Source organism: Loxodonta africana, chromosome 11 (genome assembly GCF_030014295.1).
Source record: "Loxodonta africana isolate mLoxAfr1 chromosome 11, mLoxAfr1.hap2, whole genome shotgun sequence".
Lineage (NCBI taxonomy): Eukaryota > Metazoa > Chordata > Mammalia > Proboscidea > Elephantidae > Loxodonta > Loxodonta africana.
This window is the reverse complement of record NC_087352.1, coordinates 17,910,037-17,929,966: the sequence shown is the minus strand read 5'-3', so window position 1 is coordinate 17,929,966 and position 19,930 is coordinate 17,910,037. Positions and strand designations below refer to the sequence as shown.

At 48.0% G+C, this 19,930-nt stretch overlaps 1 protein-coding gene across 1 annotated transcript in view; it reads right to left on the bottom strand.

Annotated features, from left to right (window-relative positions):
* Positions 1 to 16,320, bottom strand: part of MYH14 (myosin heavy chain 14) — an 86,802-nt gene extending 70,482 nt beyond the window's left edge. The window contains 5 exon segments of the mRNA XM_064294057.1: positions 597 to 620; positions 2,016 to 2,118; positions 2,249 to 2,276; positions 7,865 to 8,021; positions 15,901 to 16,320. Coding sequence (XP_064150127.1) covers positions 597 to 620; positions 2,016 to 2,118; positions 2,249 to 2,276; positions 7,865 to 8,021; positions 15,901 to 16,320 — 732 coding nt within the window.
* Between the last annotated feature and the right edge of the window lie 3,610 nt (positions 16,321 to 19,930).

Genomic DNA, 19,930 nt, shown 5'->3' with positions numbered 1-19,930 from the left:
TCTGGGTTGTTTAAGCTGTTATCTGTGGGCCAATCTACATACACGCAGCAGGGCTTCCATAAATGACAGTGTGGACACAGTTTGCTCATACACAGTAAACTGCAATAAATGGCAATGTGGGTCCAGGCTACATGCACAAAGTAGGACTAACATAAATGTCAGCAAGGATCAAGGCTGTGCACGCACCATAGAACCACCACACATGGCAATGTGGGCCCAAGCTGTGCACATAGTAAGACCATCATAAATGGTAGTGTGAGTCCAGGCTGCATGCACACAGTAGGGCTGCCAGAAATGGCAGTGTGGGTCCAGGCTGCATGCAATAATAGGGCCACCATAAATGGTGGTGTGGCTCCAAGCTGTACACATACACTAGGGCTGTCATAAATGGCAGTGTAGGTCTAGGCTGCATGCACACAGTAGGGCTTCCATAAATGGCAGTGTCACTCCAGATCGCATGCACACAGTAGGACCACCATAAGCAGCACTATGGGTCCCTGCCCAGTGTGACTGTTGCTGCCTTGAGCCTATCAGGAAGACACTGGGCAACGGTGGGTATGGAAGGGCAATACTCCAGGTGATTCCCTGCTACTCACATAAGATATGGTGCTGGCGGAGGCCTGAGGAAGTCACAGGACACGCGACACGGACCAGGACACAGCACATGGAACGTGGACAGACACACAGGTGAACTGGAAGGTCTGGGGTGTTAAGGGGGTAGGAGGGAGAGAGGGTGGGGAAACGGGGAGTGTAGAGTGGGGTAGAAGGCTGGACTGCCTGGGTTTGACTCCCCCTCCACCTCTGACAACAGACTCAATCCACCAGAGCCTCAGTTTCTCAGCTTAACACAGGAAAACACCACCATCCACCTGCCATGAGTGTTAGTTAAACAAGTTAATACAAGCGAAGGATCTACAACATTGGGGAGTGCACTACATCAGCAGTTTGCTTATAAAACAAACCTAGGCATTGCAGGTGCCTGAAATCGGGCCTGATACAGAGTAAGTGCTCAGGAAACTAAGCACCTACTGTGTGCCAGGTGAGGAGCACTGGTGGTGCAGTGGTTATGCGCTCGGCTGCTAGCTGAAAAGTTGGCGGTTTGAAACCACCAGCTGCTCTGTGGGAGAAAAGACCTGGAGATTTGCTCCCATAAAGATTACTCTATGGGGCAATTCTACTCTGTCCTGTGGTGCCACTATGAGTTGGAATTAACTTGACAGCAATGAGTGTGTTTTTTAATCAGTAAATACGTGCTCAGCTGCTAACCAAAGGGTTGGCAGTTCGAACCCATCCAGTGGCTCAGAGGGAGAAATGACCTGGCAATCTGCTCCTGTAAAGATTCAAACCAAAACCAAATCCATTGCCATCGAGTTGATTCTAACTCACAGTGACCCTATAGTAGACTTCCCCATAGGGTTTTCAAGGCTGTAATCTTTATGGAAGCAGACTGCCACATCTTTCTCCTGAGGAGCGGCTGGTGGGTTTGAACCAGCGACCTCTCGGTTAGCAGTTGAGTGCTTAACCATGGAACCACCAGGGTTCCTTCTGTAAAGATTACAACCTTGGAAACCCTATGGGGCAGTTCTACTTTGTCCTCTGGGGTCGCAACGAGTCGGAATTGACTCAACGACATACAACATGTATCAGGCACTGTGCCAAGTGCCAGTGTAGCCAAGAACTGGCCCTTACTTCTCTGTATCCACCTGCCCCTGCTCCTTGGGCTATGCCAGGCACGGAGTAGATGCTCGAATGGGCAGCCAGGAGGAGGACCCACACCAGCTGCAGCCCTCTGAGAGGGAGGCAGGAAATTATTGGTGGTGGGGGGCAGTGCAGGGCTTGAGGGTGTCCCAAAGCCACACACACATACTAGGACCACCATAAGCGGCAGTGTGGGTCCCTGGCAGGTGTGACCATTGGTGCTTTAGGCTCTGTCTATCAGGAAGACAGAGGGCTGGGGGTAAGGGATGGGATGGGGGGTAGAGGATGGCATGGGGTTAGGGGAAGACTCCACTTACAGGGACACCTGGCTCCTTCCGGCCCTTTGGGGATGACGCCACATGGGCAAGGTACTGAATGACCTTCTTGGTGTTTTCTGTCTTCCCAGCTCCAGACTCCCCACTATGGGGGCACAAAGGGAAGCAGAGGGGGTCAGCAATGAAGCCAGGTAAGTCCCCCCACAACTTACCCATACCAGGGCCATGCCCAGCCGGCCCCCTCTTTCTCCAGGAAGTCCACCTGGATTACTCACGTGCACAGAATGGACTGATCCTCACGATCTGTAAGGGACAGAAGGGGAGGGGGCATGTCACCTCAAGTGGAGAGGGTCTCTCCAGCAGGACTGGGCCCTTCATACTGGCCACCCTCTTTTCAAAACCATTCCCGAGGGATAAGGAAAAGCGTTTGGGTGCACAGCACTCCTGGAGTCTAAGGCCCCGTCCCGGCTCAGCCTCTTTTTTGCTGTGTGGTCTTAGGAAAGCAGCTGTGTCTCTCTGAGCCTTAGCTGCCTCTCAGCCTCGCTGTATGACCTTGGGCCAGTCTGTGAGTTACTCTGTGCCTAGTTTCCCCATCTGGAAAATGGGGCTCAAAACAGCCCCTCCCTCACAGGGCTGTTGTCAGAACTCAGAGAGAATGTTCTAGAAAATGGGGCAACAAACCCCAAAGGAATTAAATATAGTAGTCCTGCCTTATTTTCGGTTTTGTTTTCCTGCGGTTTCACTTACCTGCAGTTAACCGTGGTCCACAGTGCTTATATTCACAGTGCTTATGTGCACGTAACCCTTATTTTACTTAGTAATCATCCCAAAGTGCAAGAGTAGTGATGATGGCAATTCGGACATGTCAAAGAGAAGCCATAAAGTGCTTCTATTTTATTATTAGTTATGGTTGTTAATCTCTTACTGTGCCTAATTTATAAATTAAACTTTATCATAGGTATGTACATACAGGAAAAACATAGCATATATGGGGTTCGGTACTATCTGTGGTTTTAGGCATCCACTGGGGGTCTTGGAACATATCCTTCGTGGATAAGGGGTGACTACTGTAATCCATTCAATAAACCTCAATCTGAGCCCGTATTGTGAGTCATTCTGTGCTGGGCATATGAGATTCAAAGACATGAGGTGGGTTCCGGGCCCAAGGTTCAGTCCCTGGTACAAAACAAGCTCATGAAATAGGAGTGGCAGTGACTGGCGGCCTGTTGGTGGGTCATCTGCCCAACTTGAGGGCAAAGAGCATGGCTCGGTCCCCAACATCTCCCTGGCATCCAGCCCTGGGCCTGATGCAACCATTCAACAAATGCATACTGACCACCCAGTGGTACTAGCAAGGTCCCTGCCCTCGTGGAGCTTCCACTTACATGGGGAGCAAAACACCCATCAATTAATGCTGAAGATGATTTCTAGTAACCATTAGCACTGGGAAGAAAACTCAGCAGGTAACAGGATAAAGTAGCGGTTCTCAACCAGGGGTGATTTTTGCCCCCAGCTTCCCCAGGGGCCGCCATCCAACTGTCATAATGTGGTGGCTTGTTATGTTGCTATGATGCTAGAACCTATGCCGCCGGTATTTCAAAAACCAGCAATGTCACCCACAGTGGACAGGTTTCAGCAGAACTTCCAGACTAAGACAGACTAGGAAGAAAGGCCTGGTGATCTACTTGTAAAAATTAGCCATTGAAAACCCAGTAGGTCACAACGGAATATTGCTTAACATGTGCTGGAAGATGAGCCCCCTAAACTGGAAAAAAGGCACTCAAAATACACAGTGCCCACAACCATGGACTCGAGTATACCAGTGATGGTGAAGAGGGTACAGGACCAGGCAAAGTTTAGTTTTGCTGAACACGGGGTCATGGCAACTAACAACAGCCCCCTCCCCCGTGGATATCTGGCAAAGTCTGGAGACTTTGGGTGGGGGTGTTACTGGCATCTAGTGGGTAGAGACCAGGGATGGTGCTCAACACCCTACAAGGCACAGGATGGCTCCCCACAGCCAAGAATAATCCAGCAGCAATGTCAACAGTGCTTCAACTGAGAAACCTCAGTATATGGTAAAAGAAAGTGACTGTGGAGTTGGGGTGGGGAGCTGGGAAGGCTTCTAGGAAGGGGTGACATTTCAGCTTAGTCAGGAGGACAAACACTCAAGGCAGAGGGCAAAGGCCCTGAGGTAGGAACGAGCTGGAAATTTTTGAGTGGCAGCAAAAAAGGCCAGTGATGCTGTGGTGTGGTACAGTTGGAGAGGGGTGCAGATGAGTTTGGGGTAGGATGAACGGAGCTAGGTGTGCTTGAAGTCAGGGAGTGAGCTGCATTCAATAGGATCTCAGAGTTAAAAACCTGGTCTTGGGGCCACATGGACATGGATTCAAGGTTCAGCCGCCTCTCAGCCTCGTTGTGTGATCTTGGCCCAGTCTCGGTTTCCCCATCAGAAAAATGGGGCTCAAAACAGCCCCTCCCTCACAGGGCTGTTGTCAGAGAGAACATTCTGAAAGCACTCGGCACAGTGCCTGGTGTAGGGCAAGGGTACACAGCATGATACACAGTCAGGGGACACTGGGCTCCAATCCCCCCTTGGCCACTGTTACGCATTGAATCATGTCCCTTCACAGTCTGTGTTGCAGATCCTAACCTCTATGCTTGTGGTTGTAATCCCATTTGGGAATGGGTTGAATTATGTCCCCCCAAAATATGTGTTATAAATCCTAACCTCTGTTCCTGTGGTTATAATCCCATTTGGGAATGGTCTGTCTTTGCTACGTTAACGAGGCAGGGTTAGTACAGGGTATGTCTTGAATCAATCTCTTTTGAGACATAAAAGAGATTAAACAAGTGAGCAGAGCAGCGATGGGGTAAAACCGATGCCAAACACATGGAGGTATCCAAGGAGCCAGGAAGCAGAAGCTGAAGAGACAAGGACCTTCCTCCAGAGCCAACAGAGAGAAAAAGCCTTCCCCTAGAGTCGGTGCTCTGAATTTGGACTCCTAGCCTCCTACTGTGAGAGAATAAATTTCTGTTTGTTAAAGCCATCCACTTGTGTTATTTCTGTTAAAACAGCACTAAATAACTAAGACAGCCGCCCACCAACCCGTGTGACCATGGGCAGTGACTGCACTGCTCTGTGCCTTGGTTTCCCCATCTGGAAAAAAAAGCTGATCATGAGAGAACCTATTTCATGGGGTCGCTGTGAGGTTCAATGAGTTAATCCACAAAAAGTGCTTGGCACCAAGTAGGCACCACCAGTTATGTGGAGCTAACCCTAACTCACAGAGACCCCACATGTGTCAGAATAGAACTGTGCTCTAGAGGGTTTTCAGTAGCTGATATTTTTATGCCATTGATTGCTAGGCCTTTCTTCTGAGGTGCCTCTGGGTGGACTCGAACCGCCAACCTTTCGGTTAGTAGTGTGTTCACTGTTTGTACCACTCAGGGACTCTGAATAGGCACTAACCCTTACTTTACTATAGAATTTATGCGTAAGATATAATAATAGCCAACATATAATTAGCTAAAAATTACTATAAAAATAAATACACATAAAAAATTATGTTATAAAACCAAATAAAACAAGTGTTAATTATATTATATATTATGTATAAATTTACAATGTAAATATAAACACATGTAAATGTGTACTATCCATTCTATTACCTAATACAGATGTATTACACATTGTATATTATACCACTGATGTCCTGGTGGCACAGTGGCTGAGAGCTTGGCTGCTTACCAAAAGGTCAGGAGTTCGAATCCACCAGCTGCTTCTCAGAAACGCTATGGGGCAGTCCTACTCTGTCCTATAGGGTCGCTATGAGTCGGAATTGACTTGATAGCAGTGGGCTTTATTATATCACTGGTTCCCAACCTGCTACAGATGTATTATATATTGTATATTATACCACTGGTCCTCAAAGTTGGACTGTCTCAGAAGCACTTGGGGATCTTGTGAAAACGTAGATTGCTGGGCCCCACACCCAGAGCTTCCGACTCAGCAGGTTCTGTGGTAGGACCCAAGTTTGTATTTCTAGCAAGTTCCGTGGTGATCCTGATGTTGCTGGTATGGGGATCACACTTGGAGAGCCATTGTGTTATACACTATAAACATATCATTATAATATACAATCAAAAATAGAGTATAAAGTAAGTGCTATAAATATAATCCATACAATGTAAATATGTGTTGTATATTATTATAAGCCATATAAGATAAATATATATTACATATATCATTGTAATATACAATCAAAATACAGGATATATTAAATAATATAAATAATCTATACATGTGTTACCGTATACTATTAGGTATCATATGCTATAAATATTAAATATATCACTATAATTCACAAAGTATTAAAAAACTGTCTTAGTTATCTAGTGCCGCTATAACAGAAATACTACAAGTGGATGGCTTTAACAAAGAGAAATTTATTCTCTCACAGTCTAGTAGGCTATAGTCCAACTGCAGGGCGTCAGCTCCAAGGGAAGGCTTTCCTCTCTCTGTCAGCTCTGGAGGAGGGTCCTTGTCATCAGTCTTCCCTTGGTCTGGGAGCATCTCAGCGCAGGAACCTCAGGCCCAAAGGATGCGTTCTGCTCCTAGCGCTGATTTCTTGGTATGAGGTGTCCCCCTAGCTCTCTGCTTGCTTCTCTCTTTTATATCTCAAAAAAGATTGGCTTAAGACACTATCTAATCTTGTAGATCTTATTAACATAAAATAATATTAACATAACTGCCGCTAATTCATCTTATTAACATCACAGAGACAGGATTTACAACACTTAGTAAAATCTCATCAAATGACAAATGGTGGACAATCACACAATACTGGGAATCACGGCCTAACCAAGTTGACAAATATTTTGGGGGGACACAATTTAATCCATGACAAAAACCAAATCAAACCCATTGCCGTCAAGTCAATTCTGACTCATAGCAACTCTCTCTATAGGACAGAGTAGAACTGCCCCACAGGGTTTTCAAGGCTGAGGAGCAGCTGATAGATTTGAAACACTGATCTTTCGGTTAGCATTCGAGTACTTAACCACTGCACCACAGGGCTCCTAATCGAAGTATATCCAAAAAACATAGGATATAGTAAATGATACAAATATAAAAAAAACAAAAAACCAAACCAACGGTCGTTGAGTCAATTCTGACTCAGTGACCCTATAGATGATATATAAACTGTATAACATAAATGTGTTCCTATATACTATTAAATGCCATATGATATAATAAATACTTTTATACTAAATATTTATTGAGCCCTGGTAGTGCAGTGGTTAAGCACTCAGCTGCTAACTGAAAGGTTGGCGTCTTGAACCCATCAGTCACCCCGTGGGAGAAAGATGTGGCAGTCGGCTTCATTAAAGGTTACAGCCTGGGAAACCCTATGGCGCATTTCTACTCTGTCCTATAGGGTCATTATGAGTCGGAATCAACAGCAGCGGGCTTGATTTATTAAAACAGATGATATATAATAAATATATAATGAGTGCATTATGCATGTTATATATGTTAATTGTGTAGTTTTATATACCAAAAATATTTAAATGACTGAATGGTCTAGAAATCACTGCCTTGAGAAATTTTATGCAGAAGCCTGGCACTCACTGGCTCCCAAATGATACTCGTTGAGAGATGGCATGAACATATAGGTAGATGAAAAGGGGCCTGAGTCAGGCAGGACCCAGAGCCATATCTATTCAGTCTTCCATTAGTGTTCCCCTAGCCCCCCAAGAAACCAGCAGAGTCTGAAATCCCCAATTTGTCATTTGACCCTAACCTTGGCTCCTGGCAGCCCCCTACACCTTGTCCCAGCCCCACAGAAGAGTCTCCTGCTGTCCCGCAGCCGCAGCCCCACACTTACCCTGGAGCATGCTTCGGTAGGCCCCCTCAGTCACTGCGTACACGTGGGGTGGCACTTCGTGGCGTTTCTTGCCCCGGTACATCTCTATGATGGCCTCCGTATAGATGGGAAGCTGCTTGTATGGGTTGATGACCACACAGAAAAGGCCAGAGTATGTCTGTGGTGGGCGAGAGGGGAAAGGGCCTCAGCTGTATAAAGGATCGCTGTGTACAGCTGGACAGGTTGTGCATTGTGCAAGGGCATCCATCTAAGGGGCTGCCATTCATGTCATGACGACTGCAGATTTGAATATTTGTTATGAACATTTTCAGACTGATGGTAGAAAGGAATCTTGAGAGAGGGGTGCCTTTCCCAAATTGTACAAGGAACTGTAAAATGGACAAGGATTCGCCCTGAGAGAGAATGTGGCCTTGGCAGCTGGCCAGACACGGGTCAAACAAAGCCTGTCACTGCCCAAACATACATATGCATGAATGACCAAGTACAAGGCTGTCCGCTGCAGCATTCTTTGTAATGGCAGTACTGGAAACAACCTGAATGCCCATCACCTCGGGATGGTTAAATGAATTACAGTTTGTCCATACAAGGAATTTCTACGAAGTTCCTGGTATACAGATAAGGAACTATCTCTAAAATATCATCAAGTGAAAGGAAACAAGATGAGAACTATGTACGATAAGATACCATTTGTGTTGATAGTGGTGGTGGTTGTGTGCTCACAGTGACCCTATAGGACAGAGTAGAACTGCCCCAAAGGATTTCCTAGGTTGCAATTTTTATGTAAGCAGACTGCCACATCTTTCTCCTAAGGAGCAGCTGGCGGGTTCAAACTGCTGATCTTTCACTTAGCAGCCAAGTGCTTAACCAGTGCCCCAGGGCTCCTTGTTGAAAGTGGAGGGGGGTATATTTTTATGTATTTGCTTCAACATACATAGACTGTCTCCAGAAGGATGCTACAGATACCTGCGACAACTGAAACATGATAGAAACATCTGAGATTTCCACAGATAACAGGTTCCCAAGTCCTGCTTATACTTCTGGGTTTTGTAATACACTCTTGAAGGAAGAAATGCTAAATTTCAGGTTAGAGGGTCATGAAAATAAAGATGTATGTTTTTCCAAGTTCAGAGACTCCCTGAATTCTATCCAGGCATCCCTTGGGCCCAGGTTAAGGACCCTACAAAGGTTTAAGAACCGCTCTAGCTCACAAGGGACGTACTTAGCACACACAGAGGCAAGACAGATAGCTAGAGAGCTAGCTGGCCACTTAGATGAGCTAGCCAGAGAGCTAACTAGCTAAACTAACTCAAGGGTTAGCTAGCTAAACTAGCAAGAGTTAGCTGCTTAGCTGGTTAGCAGTTTAGTTAACTGCTTAACTAGTCAGCTACTTAGCTAGCCAGTTACTTAGCTAGTTATCCACTTAGTTAACCATTTAATTAGCTACTTAGCCAGCTAATCAGCTACATAGCTAGTTGCTTAGCTAACCAGTTGCTTAGCTGGTTATAGCATTATTTAGGTGACCGTTTAACTAGTTAGCTACTTAGCCAGCTAGTCAGCTACTTAGCTAGCTGCTTGGCTAGCCAGTTGCTTAGCTGGTTAGCAGCTTAGTTAGTAACTATTTAACTATTTAGTGACTTAGCCAGCTAGTCAGCAACTTAGCTACTTGGCTAGCTGGCCGCTTAGCTGGTTAGCAGTCAGTTAACCATGTAACTAGTTAGCAACTTAGACAGCTAGTCAGCGACTTAGCTACTCGGCTGACCGATCGCTTAGCTGGTGTGCAACAGGATGGCTTTAAGCGTCAGACAGCTCAGACCCGCCAGGCAGAGCAGGGTGTGGCTACCACAAGTTGCGCAGCTCCCAGGTGCAAAGCTTTTAACGGAGCGAAAGGTGGGTGGCCAGCCAGGAGCAGAACAACCGGTTTGCTGGGTGTCTGCCCGGAGGGGCGCCCCGGGAGCTCTTAGAGCCTCTTACTCTCGGAGGGTAGGCGGGGCAGCCTGACCACATTCCCTGCGAGGGTATCTCATGGCTACTGGCGCCCTGGCCCCCACTCCTGGCTGGCGCAGGAACCCACTCCCCAGTCCACCTGCCCGGCCAGCCCCTTCCTGTCGGCCACACCTTGTTCCCAGGGCGACACCCTGAGACTGGGAACCCGAGCAAGCTGCCAAGGCCAGGGGGCAAAGGGTGGAAGCTGATGCCCTGAGAGGGTCGGGGACACGGCAGATCTCCATGGTGGGGCTGGGGAGGTCTGTTGGAAGGGTCTGGAATGACTGCCCCATCCTGCAGGGCTCTGCAGACAGATCTGGGTCTGAATGCCGTCCCCACTTCTTCTCAGGACAGTGACTCTCCCTTTAGTCTCAGTTCCTCCTTGGGAAAGCGGGGCGACACTCCCCACCTCATTACAGCTGCTGTGGGGATTAAGGAAGATAATACATAAAACCAGCCAGCAAGGCAGGGCCCATAAAAGGCACTCCACATGTGGGTCCTGACACTCCCATTACCTGCCCCACCTGGGAGTGAAGAGCTCATTCTGACACTGAAGCCACATTACTATGGGTTCAAATCCTGACTTGGTGTTTTCCAGCTGTGTGGGACCTTGCATAAGTGGCCTGAGCTCTCTGAGCCTCAGTTTCCAACCCTGGAAAATGGGGCTTTTAACCACTGCCTCTTAGGAGGGGTTTGGGAGTGAATACGCAATAATACGTCATCCACTGCATCACAAGTGCTCAATAAATGGGTCCCCAAGAGTCCAGGGAAGGGACAGAGCCCTGAGTGACTCAAAGCCAAAATGACTATTTGTGGCAGCAACTGGTTAGGGTTAGTTAACAACTTGACTATTTATCTACTTAATCAGCTAGTCAGCTACTTAGCTAGCTATTTGGCTAGCTGGTTGCTTGGTCTGTTAACAACTTAGTTAACCATTTGAGTAGTTAGCTACTTAGTCAGCTAGTCAATTACTTAGCCAGCTACTTGGCTAGCTGCTTGCTTGGCTGGTTGACGACTTAGTTGATCATTTGAGTAGCTAGCTGCTTAGTCAAATAGTCAGTTACTTAGCTAGCTACTTGGCTAGCCAGTTACTTGGCTGGTTAGCAGCTTAGTTAACCTCTTAACTAGTTAGCTACTTAGCCAACTAGCCCAGCTCACTTTCCACTGGGCTACACTGCCCACCCTAGCACCAGCTGGTCAGCCAACAAATATTTGTTCAGCACAGGGCAACCAGGGTGGAGCTTGATCACACCTCCAACATTTTCTAGCTGGGTCACTTGAATAAGCATCTTAATCTTTTTGGGTCATCCTCATCTGTTAGACAGGGACAGGAACAGCACGTCTTACAGAGGGTACTGCAAGCCATAGACAAGCTCATGTTGCATCTGTAGGTCTTAGCATGGACCCTAGAACACTGTGTGTGCCCCATACATGTCTACCAGTGTTGGGTCCCCAGTTTTCCCTTTTCAAGCTGTAGGAAAAGGAGTGGTGATAACCCCTACCTCACAGCCTTATGGAGAGGCAGGTTCAACAACATCATATTGGAAAGAAGTTTAGAACAGCGCCCAGCAGAGAATGAGGCATTCATTAAGTGCTAACAATTATTATTAAGGCCCAATTCTCCTCCTGGCCGGGCTCCTGGAATCTTCTACCTCGCCTCCATGTCTCAGGCCCCAATTCTCTGGCTACCCAGCCACAGCCTTAGCTTATACCTCATATATATATATATATATATATATATTTTTTTTTTTTCCCTGAGCTTTCTCAACAATCTTCCTAGTACAGTGGATAGGACGGGGGCGGGGGCATGGGGGCCTGGAGTCAGACTTACTTGGGTTCAAATCCCAGCTTCTCAAGTTCCTAGCTGTAGGGCTTTGTCCAAGTCATGTCCCCTCTCTGAGGCTCAGTTTACCCACCTGCAGAATGGGGATGACCACAGAGACCTCACGAGGTTGCTGCAATGGTTCATGAGCCCACAGTGAATATTTATTAAAAGGCTAAGGAGGGCTCAATGTTTAGGGTGTCACTATGATCTCCCTGGCTGTAAGGGGATTGAATGATGACTCCCAAGAGATATATCCACACCTAAGCCCTGGAACCTGTGAACGTTACCTATCTGGGATGTGCAGATGTAATTAAGTTAAAGATCTCACAATGAGGTCATCCTGGCTACTCAGGTGGGCCCTAAATTCAATGACTAGTGTCATTATAAGGAGCCCCAGTGGTGCAATGGTTAAGTGCTCAGCTGCTAACCGAAAGGTTGGCGGTTCAAACCTACACAGCGGCTCTGTGAGAGAAAGATCAGGAGCTCTACTCCCATAAAGATCACAGGTTAGAAAACACTATGGGGCAGTTCTACTCTATCACATGGGGTTGCTGTGAGTCAGAATTAACTCTCTGGCACCCAACAACAACAACAGTGTCATTACAAGAGATATACAAAGGAGAAGACACAGACATAGGGGAGAAGGCAATGTAAGGATGGAGGTAGAGACTGGAGTGACGCAGCCACGGGCAAGGAACATCTGAGCTAAGGCCATGGCCAGGGAGTCAAAGAACTGGGGCTTGAGAAATGAAATGGAGATAGAAGATTCTGGAAGCCCAAAAAGGACGTGAACTGGGCCTTAATAATAATCTTTAGCCTTTAGTGAGTGCCTGCTCTCTCTACCGGACACTGTTGTAAACTTTTTTCCAGTTCCCAGAAGCTGGAAGAGACGAGGAAGACTCTTCCCCTAGAGCCTTCAGGGAGAAAGAGCATGGCCCTGCCAACACCTTGATTCCTGACTTCTGGACTCCAAAACTGTGAAAGACGAAAGTTCTGTTGTTTTAACACCCCCAGCTTGTATTCATTTGTTATACCAGCAATAGGAAACTAATATATTGGCGGTTGGTGAGATCACCTCCAAGAAAGTGGATTGACCAAAGGCCTCTTACCCAGGACTTGTAAGGTTCCCTGGGTGCAGCAAATGGTTTGTGCTTGACTTCTAACCTAAAAAGTTTGATGGTTTGAACCCACCCAGTGGCTCTGCAGAAGAAAGGCCTGGAGATCTACTTGAATAAAGACTACAGCCAAGAAAACCCTATGAGCAGTTTTACTCTGTAACACATGGGATCTCTGTGAATTGGATGGGACTCAACGGCAATGGGATTTCTGGTTTTTGTAAAGGTGTGTGAGGCAGTGGAAAAGGCCAGGGCAGCCTGAAGAAGAAGACAGTCCTGTCCAGGGCCTTCGATTCAAATCCCACCTCTGCCGCCACAAACTGAGGGGCTGCGAGCCAGCCACTGCCCCTCTTAAAGCCTTGGTCTTCTCCTTTGCCAAATGGGAGTTGAACTTCGTAGCAATATTCTAAACTTGTCGTTTGGGACCCTCAACAGGGTGGGTGGATGTAGGGGCCAGTTCAAATGAGCAAGGCTGCGAGACCTCACCTGTTGAAGGTGGTATTGTGGGCACGACTCTGGGGCCAGCTGCCTGGGTTCAAATCCCAGCAGGAGTCTTCCATTGCTGTGTGACCTGGGCCCAAGTCACTTAACATTCCTGGGCGTCAGGCAATAACAACAGTCCCTGGCCCAGAGGTGAGGTGATAACCCACAGCACTTAGAACAGTGCTTGGCACATCATTAAGTGCTCAATAAATATTTGCTAAACCATCCATTACTATTATTTTTTATATTATTCTTGACATTCCTTGTCAGTCTCTCTAATTCTGTTTGTTTTTATGTTAAATGGAATTAATAACCCCTTGGGTACCCATTATAAAACCAGCTTATAAAAAATACCAATGCCCACGTCATACCCCCAGAGAACCTGATTTAAATGTTCTGGTAGTAGAGCTTATTGTGTGCCATCAGAGTTGATTCCAACTCATAGTGACCCCATATGACAGAGGAGAATTGCCCCATAGGGTTTCCTAGGCTATAACACTTACAGGAGCAGATCACCAAGTCTCTTCTTCTGAGGAGCCGCTGGTGGGTTTGAACCGCCGACCTTTCGGTTAGCAGCCAAGTACTTAATCAGTATGCCACCAGGGTTCCTGAGGTGGGGGTTAGGCATCGGTATTTTGTAAAAATTCCCCCAGATGATTCTAACGTGAAGTCAGGGTTTAGAACTGCTGCCCTACCCCATCTGTTTGCTGTCAAGATGAAATAAGATGACATGTATCAAGCGCTTAGCACAGAGCTTAGTAGACGATAGTCAACCTCACTATGATCAACGCCATCTTAATCTGAACAAGCAGCACGGCAAAGTGGTAAGGTTTGGAGTTTGGCTACCCAGGTCTGCCGTGTCCAGCTGGGGTGACCTTGGGCAGGGGACTTGACCGCTCTGTGTCTCAGTTTCTTTGTTTGTAAAATGAGGACAAAATGCTTTCTAGTTGGAAAATTATGCTTAGAAGAGTGCTCACAAAAACCAAACTCATTGCCATCAAGTCAATTCCAACTCATGGTGGTCTCATGTGTTGCAGAGAAGAACTGCCTCATAGGATTTACTTGGCTGTAATCTTTATGGAGGTAGATTGCCAGGCCTTTCTTCTGCAGTACTGCTGAGTGGGTTCGAACTGCCAATCTTTATGTTAGGAGCCTATCACAAATAGCTCATGCCAAATGGGGACCTTTAGAAGAGTATTTAGTAAATGCTTAATAAAGGTTAGTTATCGTTGGTATTAAATCACTCTGGGCCTCAGTTTCCTATTATATAAAATGGGGATAGTAATAGACTCTACCTTGTGTATAAAAAAGGTGAGATTAAATTAGCACAGAGCCTGGCATGCAGTTTTCCAATGCATTATTACAGATCTATTACCCCTTTCTTAAAATCTTCGGGATGGGTTATAGCTGAGAATTCAGAATTTCAAAAAATAATATGGTGCATCTACCCAATAGGGTCTGATGCAACCCGTGTAATCCAAACCTCTTGTGTACACAACCTTGTATAATTTGGCAACGGAGCACAGGAATATTCACACAACACAGGATAAAGATTATCAATAGCTTCCCATTAGTTTAGGTTGGATTTCAGAGCCGGATCTTGGGAATATATTTCTGGTTTCCATAGCACTAGGGTCACTATGAGTCAGAATTGACTCGCCAGCAAGGGGTTTGGTTTTGGTTTTTATAGCACCTGGGGTCTTGAAATTGTGGATCTAGGACTGTGTGTTAGGTGGGTGGAATATCGCCTTCTTACTCTCTCCCAACAGAGTCCTTCGGTAGTGCAAACCGCCAAGCACTCAGCTACTAGCCAAACGTTGATAATTCAAACCCACCCCACCCAGAGATGTCTTGAAAGAAATCTCTGGCGATCTGCTATCACGGCCTTGAAAACCCTATGGAGCTTATTGAGCATTTTCATCAAAGATTCTATAGAAGAATCCTGATCAAAAGTGAGAAAATGCCAAAGAGAATTTCCAATTCTCGTGGGATTCAGACTTTCTGGAGCCACGGAGGCTGGAAGAACCCCTGAAACTATTGCCCTAAGATAATCTTTAAATTTTAAACCAAAAATATCCCCTGAAGTCTTCTTAAAGGCAAATAATAGTATACCTTAACTTGTAAAGAATGTCTGCCTTGAGCATTGCGCCTTTTTAAGGTCTACCTGTATGGGATCAAACTGACATCCGCCAACTTGAAAGATTAGACAGGAACCTTAGGGGGCAGTGAGGTCATGTTAACGGTGGGAGGAACAACTCGGAAAAGGAGGGTGAGAACGTTTGCACAACTTGAAGAATGCAACCAATGTCACTGAATTGCACATATAGAAATTGTTGAGTTGATGTATGTTCCGCTGTGCATATTCTCAACAACAAAAATAAATTATATTAAATCAAAAACACGAAAAAACCCTGTAGAGTAGTTTTACTCTGCACCCTCCGCGTGGCCATGAGTCGGTATCACTCTGTTGCAACTAATAGCAACAAATCTCTCCCAGTTTCAGAAAAATGGGTACAGTATCAACCCTGGAGGTTTCCTGGAGGTTTCTATACCCAGGCAGGGGTACTGACACCAGGCTCCCCACCCCGGACAACGCCTCCTCCCCGCTGCGGGGGACACCGGTCACTCACATAGATGAGGCCTGAATAGTATCGCTCGCGGAGGTTGTGCAGAACCGAGGCCTCGTTGAGGCAGGTCAGTTCCGCCATGTCTTCGGCCTTGCTGAACTTCGGCGGGTTCATGCGCTGGATCTGGTCCCTCGGAAGCCGCAGCCGCCGCCCGCTCTCCGCCAGCTCCACCTCCGCCTCCTCCTCTCCCTCATCCCTCAGCGCTGCTGCCTCGAACCCATGGAGCTCCGAAGGCACCCACACCATGCGCCGGGCCGTCCACTCTACCTGCGGCGAGGTACCCGAGCCCCCTGGCCAACTGCCAGGCCCGCTACCCCCGCCCGGCCCTTGGGGCGTGAACAGGAACGGCTGGGCAGCCTCGGGCACTGGGCCCGGCCTGGGGGGCGCCTTCCGGCCTGGCACAGACATCGTCACTGCTGCCATGGTCTGCAGGGGGTAAGAGAGAGAGAGAGAGAAAGGGTGGAGGTCAGGTGGGGTGCCCTCCACATTCCCAATCCCCCAGGCAGTCCCTACTGCCTGCCTTCCCCAGACCTCGTTCTATACTTCTGCAAAATGGGTCTAAGCGTGCTTAAGTGCTGGACTACTAGCCAAAAGGTTGACAGTTCAAATCTATCCAGAGGTGCCTCAGAAGAAAGGCCTGGCTATCTGTTTCCAAACGGTTACAGCCTTGAAAACCCTATGGAGCAGTTCTGCCCTGCACGCACGGGGTCACCATGAGCAGGAATCAACTTCACAGCAACTACAAACAGTAATCCCTGTACTCGTTCCATTTATTCACCTCTTTATCCATTCATTCATTATTTACATTAATAAGCACCTACTGTGAGTCAGGTGGGTCCCCAGGTAGCGCAAATCTAAAGGTTGGTGGTTCAATCCCACCCAGTGGTACCATGGAAGAAAGGCCTGGCAATCTGTTTCCGTAAAGATTGTTGTCATTGTTATGGGCCATCGTGTCAATTTCTGACTCAGGGTGACCTCATGTGACTGAGTAGAACTGCCCCATAGGGTTTCTTGGCTGCAATCTCTATAGAAGCAGATCACCAGGTCTTTCTTCCACTGGGTAGGTTCAGACCACCACCTTTCGGTTAGCAGCTGAGCACCACCAGGGCTCCTTCTGTAAAGACTACAGCCCAGAGAGCCCTAGGGAATAGCTCTGTCCTTCAACACATCTGTGGGGGCAATTCTGCTCTGTAAGACATGGGGCTGCCGTGCATCGGAATTGACTCAATGGCAATGGTTTTTTTTTTTTTTTTTTTTGTGGGCCAGCCACTGTTCTAGGCACTGGGGACAGAGTGATGAACAAATCAGAAGAAGATCCCAGCCCACATGAGGAGCTTAAGTTCTAGCTGTGCACAGTCCACCTGCAGGCCACTCCCATAGGTGCCTGCTGACACCTTGAAGTGTTGCGAGTGCAAACGAGGAAATGAATTTTTAACTTATTTCGTTTTAGTTAAATTTAAATGTAAATAGCCGCATAAGGCTGGTGGGCACTTGAAATGTGGCAAGTCTGAACTAAGACGGGTTGTTAGCGTAACATACACGCCAGATTTCAAACACTGAGTATGACGAAAAGAATGTATGCTCTCTTATTAAGAAGGTTTTCTATGGGTTGCAGGTTGAAACGATATTTTGGATATGTGGCGTTAAAGAAAAATATATAATTAGCATGAATGCCACCTGTTCCTTTTTACTTTTTTTTTAATGTGACTACTAGAAAATTTTAAATTACACCTTTGGCTAGCATTTATATTTCTACTGGACAGCACTGCTCTAATCCCAGGAGACAGATAAAAAGATAAAGGAGTAAATTATATAGTATGTTAAATTGTGAGAAATGCCAAGGAGAAAAATAAGAGAATGGGAGATCTTAGGGTTGAGGGGAGTGTTGAAATTTTAATTAGAGTGGACAGAGAAAGCCTTTCTGATATGGTATTTGAATGAAAACCTGAAGGAGGTGAGGAAAGGAGCCATGGAGATGTCTGGAGGAAAAGCATTCCAGGCAGAGGGAACAGTGTGTGCAAAGGCCCTAAGGCAGGGTGTTTAAGGAGCAGTGAGGAGTTCCAGGCAGAGGGAACAGCCTATGCAAAGGCCCTGAGGTGGGAGGGTGCCTGGTGTTTAAGGAATAGTGAGGAGTTCCAGGTACTGGGAACAGCCAGTGTGAAAGCCCTGAAGCAGGATTCCCCCTGAACATCTGTGACACAGCAACAAGGCCAGTGTGGCTGGAAAAGAGTGAGCAAGGGGGAAAAGGTGGGAGGTAAGCTTAGAGAGGAGACAAAGGGGGCCAGATCATGTAGGGCCTTGCGGGCCACAGCAAGAACTTTGCTTTTACTCCGTGTGAGATGGAACCCAGGGGAGGGTGTTCATCTGACCTATGTCACTCAAGTTTGTGGACTACCTCAGGTGTGCCCCATGATTGCAGAGCAGTCTCCAAGCTCACTGCCTCAGTTTCTGTCTCTGTAAAATGGGTACACTGGCCTCATTCATTCACTCCCCGAGGCCTCTCAAGTACCAGGCCTGGCTCAGAGCATACCTGGGGACCCAGAGCAGGGCCCTGCCTGCCTCTGGGAACTCCTGGTCTGGGAGTGGGCCAGCCCAAGCCAATGTTCTATGAGCCTATAATGGAGGCAACCCAGGGCACTGGGTGAATGTACTAGACCTTTCCCTGCCCTTAAGGGAGCCAGAGACAAAGGTACCAATAGCAATTCCAGGGTAATCCAAGTGTTGTCCCCACCCCTCACAGCTCCTGCTCCTAAAAAAGTCTGCCCCTCTTCTCTTCCGCTGCCTCAGATGCCCCCATTGATGCCCATCACACCTGGCCATTTCTCTCTCCCCAACTTCAGGGCCTCTAGCTCTGCCCACAAGGCCTAGAGGCAACCTACCACCCCCCACCTCCAATACCCTCTCCCTGAGAAGTCCCTCCAAACACACAGCTCCCCTTGAGACACCCCGTGACCTGGACCCAGCAGGCCCTGATCTTTCCCTCAGAGGGGAAACAGTTCTGGCTCGCAAGGTCTCCCTTCCTGCTAGACCCTCTCCTCACATTCCCCAGCACTGGCTCCCAGCGCCTCTTGCCCCTGAGCCTCTGGGGGCTTCAAAGCTGGGCCCCAGCTGCCTGTAAACTACAGGGTTCCAACACCAGCTGTTGGGGTTCCTCCACTTTCCAGGCCCCAAATTTCCAAGGCTTGTCCCAGGCCTCTTGTGTGGCCTGGATCCACCCAGAGCCAAGCTCCATCCCTGGGACTTTACCCCCCACCCTCACCCCACCCCATCCACTTCCTCTCCAGCCCTGTGGCTTTTGACCAGGAAGAGTTTTGGAGTTTTTGCAATCACCCAACCCTAAACTTCCCTTCCCTGGAGCCAGGAGTCCAGGGCCCTGGCCCCCTCCTCCCTCAGACCCAGGAGTCCTGGTTCCCGGCCCCTCCTTGCTCAGACCCAGGAGTCCAGGCCCCCAGCCCCTGCTCCCCCAGATCTGGAATCCAGAATCTCAGCCCCCTCCTCCCTCAGACCCAGGAGTCTGAACCCTCAGCCTCCTCCTCCCTCAGATACAGGAGTGTGAACCCGAAGCCTCCTCCTCCCTTAAACGCTGAGTTCGGGCCTCCTTACCTCAGGAAGCTGGCCCCAGAGATGAGGATGCCTGGGCTGGGAGGAAGGCCAACAGCCCTGATGGGGGCAGACCTGCAGGCCCCAGCTCCAAACTTACCTCTGCCAGAGCTCATTACCATCACCTGGGCAGGTGAAAGCACCTGCCCTGGGAGGGGCAGAGACTGCTGGGCTTGAAAAGGAAAAGATGCCAGGGATCCGCCCCTGGGGCAGGGGATGGGGCCCTTGGCACACGGTTCTCTGACCTTAACTTAGTGCTAGTATTCAGAAGTCCTGCCCCCCAGCCCCTCCTTCAAACTCAGGAGTACAGGTCCTCAGACCCAGGAGTCCAGACACCCAGCCCCTCTCTCTCTCAGACCCGGGAGTCCGGCTCCCGGCCCTCTCCTCCCTCAGACCTGGAAGTCCGGGCCCCCAGCCCCCTCCTCTCTCAGAC